This window comes from Otolemur garnettii, unplaced genomic scaffold (assembly GCF_000181295.1).
Source record: "Otolemur garnettii isolate 467f Iridium unplaced genomic scaffold, OtoGar3 scaffold00043, whole genome shotgun sequence".
Taxonomy (NCBI): domain Eukaryota; kingdom Metazoa; phylum Chordata; class Mammalia; order Primates; family Galagidae; genus Otolemur; species Otolemur garnettii.
This window is the reverse complement of record NW_003852438.1, coordinates 3,178,471-3,185,462: the sequence shown is the minus strand read 5'-3', so window position 1 is coordinate 3,185,462 and position 6,992 is coordinate 3,178,471. Positions and strand designations below refer to the sequence as shown.

Below are 6,992 nucleotides of genomic sequence, written 5' to 3'. Positions count from 1 at the left end.
AAAAAAAAAAAGTCTGCTATTAAAAAAAAAGAAAGAAACACACACCCCACCTGTGGCTGACACAGGTGAGCTTTGGAGGCTTTCCTTTCTAACAAGGCCTCAACCAGAAAACTATACTGTTTCACTGTTTATTAGCTGTTCCCTGACCCCTTCCAAAGCCCTTATAAATAGATTCAGTGGCACGTTTGGATGTAGAGAGGATAGAATGATGGGGGGACTACAAACTCTGCTGCTTCACTGCCATTAAATTACATCAATAAACTTGATGTTCTATTGTATTTATACCACCTGCTACCAGGAATGTGGGTATGAGGATTTGCATGTGTGTGTATGCAAGCACATATCCTTACAGGGCACCTAACCATCTCTTAACAAGCCTTGATATGTTCATTGCTTCACATTTTCCAAGTAAATTCTGTCTGACTGAGAATATAATCACATTTAACAGCATCTATAAAAATTTCCAAAAAACCCCCAAAGCTTTTAAAAATGTCAATAAAATAAGAATAGAAAAGCCAAGTATCCAATGTACTCAATTTTATTATGAATCCAGTAGACGATCTAACACATGCTCACTTAGGAGAAAAACTTAATTCTATTCAAGTTGGGAGGAGGGGGAACAAAGGAGGGGAGAGAAAAGGGGAAGATTGGTGTGCTCGCGCTTAAGGGCCACAAGGTAGGGGTGTATGGCACACTGTCTGGGTGTGGGACACAATGTCAAGAGGGACTCTACTTAACAAATTCAAAAATTTGAGCTGGTTGCGGTATCCTCATAATAACCTAAAATTTAAAAAAATTAAATACATATTCAATCAGGAAAAAATTGTCAATAATATGTAAATAACTTACTTGGCAATCCGCAGCTTCCCAACTTCACCCCTTCCTGGGGCTTTCGCCCATTGCTGTGACAAATATTTAGGAACCTAAAACAAAGTAAAACTCTAATAAGACTGTGTTCCAGATGCTGACATATCTTATTAAACATAAAATGAAATACTTCTTGTATTTTATTTTCCACCTCTAATAACGGATCATTAATTATCAAGTTTTTACTGTACATTCTGCACTATAAAGGATACTAAGACATATAACAAATGACTTTAGCTCTCAAAGAGCTTAAAGTCAATCTAACTGGCGACACAAAACTGACATAGGTCAAACACACTAACTGTAATAAAGTGCTAATTTATGTTCCCGAATAAATCCGATACAAGATCAGAGAAGAGAAAGGCTACCAGAAAAAGCTTCTCAGAAGTAGACAGCTCTCTCCTTAGAGCAGTAATGTTATTAAGCCACTGGGTTTAAGATGATTTCAAAAGCCAAGTTTTATTATGTCTAAGACTGTAACTACTATGATGGAGGAGGTACTAAAGTAAAAGGAACATTATATATAATAACTAACATTTTAATAATGCTACTTTTCAGATACTTTTGTAAATAATTTATACAGATTAACACATTTAATCCTCACATCACTATGAAACAGGTACTGTTAATTACCTTCATTTTACAGGTGATGACCACAGGGCATCCAAGGATTATATATAATAATTTGCCCAAGGTTATATAATTAGTAAAGATGGTGCCAGGATTCAAACCCAGGAAGTCTGGCTCCAGGGCCTATGTCAGGGGTCCTCAAACTTTTTAAACAGGGGGCCATTTCACTGTCCCTCAGACCATTGGAGGGTCGGACTGTGGGCCCCAGGACAAGTCAGCTGCTAAGCAGGACAGGCAGCGGTGGCAAAAACACCCGGAGGGCCGGATAAATGTCCTAGGTGGGCTGCATGTGGCCCGTGAGCCGTAGTTTGAGGACGCCTGGTCTATGTTCTTACTATTGTGTCTATAACTGGATACATGCAGTCAGAAAAAATTTAATTTTCAAAAACAAAAGGGATTAATATGTGATTAATTCCTACTGTGTACTTTAGCACATTTCTTCTAAGAAGTAGTTTGGTCTCCAGAACCAGTACATACCTTCAAGGTTATCCTATTAAGAGGAAGAAAAGAAATACTACACATGAAGTATGAAACATAATGAAACAAAAGAAAATACAAAATGAGTGTTAAGTGCCATTATTATTTCTCACAGTAATCTTGGAATAATAATAGGAACACGTAACTGAATGAGAGACAGTTGCCAAGGAAAAGAAGGCAAGAAAAAATTCTACCTAGCAAGATTTCATGTGCAAAAAAACCCCACTTGACTATTAGTCAAATAAAATGCAATAAGTACAGTAAAATAAATTGAAAATTTGGTATAGCAAAATTTCAGGAATAGAAGGATCAAAAGAACACCCTGATACTATTTATTCAATTATGTGTACATGCTTCACACTAAAACTTACTAAACAACTACTATATGTCCACCAATATGCTGGAGGCTGGGAAAAGAAGCAGGGACACAAGAGTGACAGGTACCATGCTGGACATTACATATCCATTATCCCATTTAATCCTTCCCCAAACTATGAAAAACCAGTCATTCCCTTCATTCTAGAGATGAGAAAACTAAGGCTCAAAGGGTTGAAATCACACAATTAACCAGTATCAGACACAAGCCTTTGACTCCAGATGGGTCTTTTGTTCTCCTAGCTCCCCACTACTGCTTCTGATGACGGTGCACATGCTAAACAAGAATTATGTGAAAGGGCTCAGCACCCGCAGCACAGTGGTTACAGGGCCAGGCACATATACCAAGGCTGGTGGGTTTGAATCCGGTCTGGACAAGCTAAACAATAATGACAACTGCAACCAAAATATAGCCAGGCATTGTGGCAGGCACCTATAGTCCCAGCTACTTGGGAGGCTGAGGCAAGAGAATTGCTTAAGCCCAAGAGTTTGAGGTTACTGTGAACTATGATGCCACGGCACTCTACCCAGGGCGACATGGTGAGATTCTGTCTCAAAAAAAAAAAAAAAGAATATGTGAAAGATTAAATGGAAAGAGAGTTTTGAAGATTCCCAATTTTTAAATTTCAACTACACTATACTTCATTCACCCAAATAAGCTTAAACAATTTGGCAAATTCCTTACTACTTATCTAAGTCTCCTTTGATTATGGAGACAGAAAACCCACTCAAACACATAAAGAGGATTCATTTCTCCAAATAACTAAAAATTTCAGAGATAGTTCAAGGTGGCTTAATTCGGAGCACAAATGATCTCACCAGGACTTTTCACCATTTCTTATCTATCCTCTCCCCCATGTTGACTCAATCCATTGACAGATTTCTCCCTTGTGTAGCCAGATGAAGCAGCTCCTGAAGAGCAAGAGTCTCTCTTTCCCAAAAGTTTCTGGCAAAAATCTTTCTCTCACAGCACTAACGAGGGCAGATGTCCTTCCTTATATCACTGTGCCCAGAAATGAGATATTTTCATGGGCCAGCCTGAATCGATGACAGCTTTAGGGAAGGGTGGCCAACACCACTAAAATCAGATAGACTGAAAAGGGGGAACAATGGTTTCCATATGTAAAATCAAGGTGCTGTTACAAAGTCAGAATAAGGGGATGATGGTTAGTCAAAGAAGCAAATGTCCACATAGGGATAGGGGACTTGTGGCCTCAAGGCCACATATGGCCCTCCAGATCCCCAAGTGCAGTGCAGCCCCTCAAATGAGTCCAGGACCTTCTCCTCGTCAACAACAGTATCCCTTCTATACACTGCATTTCAACCAACCATTCTGATGACCGTCTGCTAACTTCCCAGTTCCCTCCCTCCTGTATGGTACTTCCGCCACAATTCTTCCACCCCTTCAATTCATTGACTCTAATTAACATCTTCTCATTATCCGACACTGGCCTATGTCCTCACTTCTGTCTTCAAAGAAATCAGATTTCATGGTCCATCATTATAATCACTCCCTTGCCCCTATCTCCCTCTATCATACAGGCCTGGAAGAACCTTAATCCTGACTGATTAAAGCCAATCTCTTGGGCGGCACCTGTGCCTCACTGAGTAGGGCACTGGCCCCATATACGAAGGGTGGCGGGTTTGAACCCAGCCCTGGCCAAACTACAACATAAAAATAGCCAGGCATCATGGTGGTTGCCTGTAGTCCCCACTACTCGGGAGGCTGAGACAAGAGAATCACCTAAGCCCAAGAGCTGGAGGTTGCTGTAAGCCATGCCATGGCACCTACTGAGGGCAACAAAGTGAGATTCTGCCTCTTAAAAAAAAAAAAAAAAAAAGCCAATCTCTACTTCTTATAAATGTATTTATCTATGTATTATTTTATTTTATTGTTATTCTTCCTCTCCTCCATATTTACACCTGAGCAGCTAAAGAAAAATTCACAATCATGCTGGCAGGTCTCACTTTAAATACATAGCTACCAACATCAAGTAAGCCCTTATCGATGCCTGGCAAGTGAGCTACATCTCCCACTCCCCCACTCCAGATGATTCAAATGTTCTCTTCACTTCTCATACCTACAACACCTCTTCCTTCCTCCTCTCTCTGTGACCTGATTCTTCACTGAAAAAAGGCAAACAATCTAAAGAGAATTCCTAATCTGCCCCTTAATCGCAGTTAGATCCTTTTACTCTGCTTTCCCCTCTTAAAACAATCATGAAATACGGGCAATCCATCCATTGTGCACTGAGTTACCTTATTAAAGACATCTTTCCTTCAATTTTCCCCTTTCTCTTCTCTACCCTTTTCTACTTAATTATCCCCATCAGAATAATAACAATAATGACAATAATATTAGCAGCTAACACAAAGTGATCACTAAATGTGGCAAGAAGACTCTAAGATGGCCCCCAACAATCTCCACTCACTTGTGATAGATAGTCCTTCTCCTAAGTGTGAGCAGGACCTGTGACTCAGGGCAAAGGTGACAGGATGCCACCTCTATGATAAGCTTGCATAAGTTTGTGATTTCCATCCTGCTTCTCTCATTGCTTTCTCAGTTTGCACACTGATGGAGCAAGCTGCCATGCTGGAGAGGCCCACATGGCAAATCTAAGGGCAGGCTTCCACCAACAACCCTGGAAAAACTGAGATCTACCAGACACCACCTGGGCTTCCCTAGTCAAGACCCCAGATGAGATGCCATCCCTGGCTGACACCTTGACTACAGCTTGTGAGAGACTCTGAAACAGAAGAGCTATGTAACCTGTCCCACGAGTCCTAGCCCACAGGAACTGGGAAATAATAAATGTGTTATTTTACAATACTACTAGGTTGTATAGCAATAGATAATTAATACATTAAGCAACAAGCATTCTTCGAAATGCTTGAAATATACAAGGTGGCCATAAAGTTCAGGTGTAAATTAAATAGTTATAATACTTTCTCCACTTTACAAGTGAGGAAACTGAGGCACAGAGAGGTTTAATTTGCACAAGATCAAGTACCCAGTAAGAGCAGACACTATAATCCAACCTTTTTTTTCTCTGCCACACATTGGAATAATGAATTCCCTTGGACCACACATTAAATACACAAACAGTAGGGATAGTGGATTAGGAGGGGGAAAAAAAGGTCCATGCATATCTTTTGTGATATCCAACACCACAGATAAGCAAAAAAAATTCTCACAAAATAAGGATGCAGCCCATGGGCTGCAGGTTGGACACACCTGCTATAATCCTTTCCACCCACCAAACCCATTTCTTTGCCTCTCTTTGGGACAAAACTACTTGAGAGAGTCCTCCACACTGGCTGTCTACATTTACTTCTCTGCCACTTTGGTGTCAACTTACTCCAGACAGGCTCTCCTCCCGACCACGCCACTGAAATTGACCACAGGGTTACTAAAGATCTCCACATTGCCAAGTCAGTACTTGTCCCCTCTGCCTGTTAGTTCTCCATATCTAGATTCTTACCTTACTAGGCTCTTAACTTCAGCGGGCCCTAGATTCAGTCCTCAGATCTCTCTTCATCTCTATATACAATCTTAATGTAATCTCATCCAGTCTCATAGCTTTAAATACCATCTATATAAGGACAATTCCCAAATTTATAACAAGTCCAGGCTCTCCCCCAAAGTCTCAACTTTTATATCCAACTGCCTACTCAAACTCTCTATCTGAATATTCAGTAAGCATCTCAACCTAAAATCTCCACACTAGAACTCATTTCTTCCTCATGAATCTGCTGCTCCCAAAATTTTCCACATCTCAGTAAAAACCAACTGCATTCTCTCAAGAACTGAGACCAAAACCCTGGAGTCATCCTGTCTCCTTTTTTCTCACAATAATCACTGACATATCCTGTCAACAACATCTTCAAATTATATCTGCACTCTAGCTCCTTCTTATCAATTCCAGAGTTACTATCCTAGTCCAAGCCATCATCGTCTCTTAGTCACCACACCATGCTGCCTTTTTTTTTATTCAGTCATTTGTACATAGATCATAAATACATTTATGCCATTGTGGGATTCAATGTGTTGATTATTTGTACAAATTGGAGTGCTTACATCCCACTAAACACTTCCAGCCTTCACCACTTTCACCCAATTACAGGATTAAGACATTTGGGTTCTACACCATGCTGCCTTTCCACAGCTACCGGCTCCCCATCCACTCAGAATAAAAATCCCATAACATCTAGAATGATCTAATGTCCTGCCAGCCCATGACTTCAGCACCTACTACACTCCCTCTCCGCTTACTCAAATCACACAAACCTGAGAATACTCTCAGCACTGTCCCGTTTACAGGCCTATTTGCTGTTATTTCTGTCTGGAACACTCTTCCCACATTAATCTACAGGGTATGCCCCATAAATTCCGTTAGGTTTCTGCTCAAGGACCACCTTTTTAGTGAGGCCCTTTTCCATCCTATTTAATATACCGTCACCAGTTACTTTCTCAACCCACTGCGACCTTGCTTTATTTCTCTTGAGAGCACTCACCATCTGTTACATATGTTTGTTTACTGTCTGTTCTCCTTCCCCAATAGAATGTAATCTGCATAGCCAGAGGTTGCTCAGATTTCCCAAGACCAAAGAAAATTACAGAAAATAACTCAAAAGCATTATTT

The 6,992-nt window shown here is 40.4% G+C and overlaps 1 protein-coding gene across 1 annotated transcript in view; it reads right to left on the bottom strand.

The window, feature by feature from the left end:
* The window catches only part of GTF2F2 (general transcription factor IIF subunit 2), a 159,419-nt gene that overhangs the window by 141,005 nt on the left and 11,422 nt on the right, over positions 1-6,992 (bottom strand). Inside the window, exon 2 of the mRNA XM_003790354.3 lies at positions 850-923. Within this exon, the coding sequence (XP_003790402.1) occupies positions 850-923 (74 nt within the window). The remainder of the gene's footprint in view (positions 1-849; positions 924-6,992) is intronic.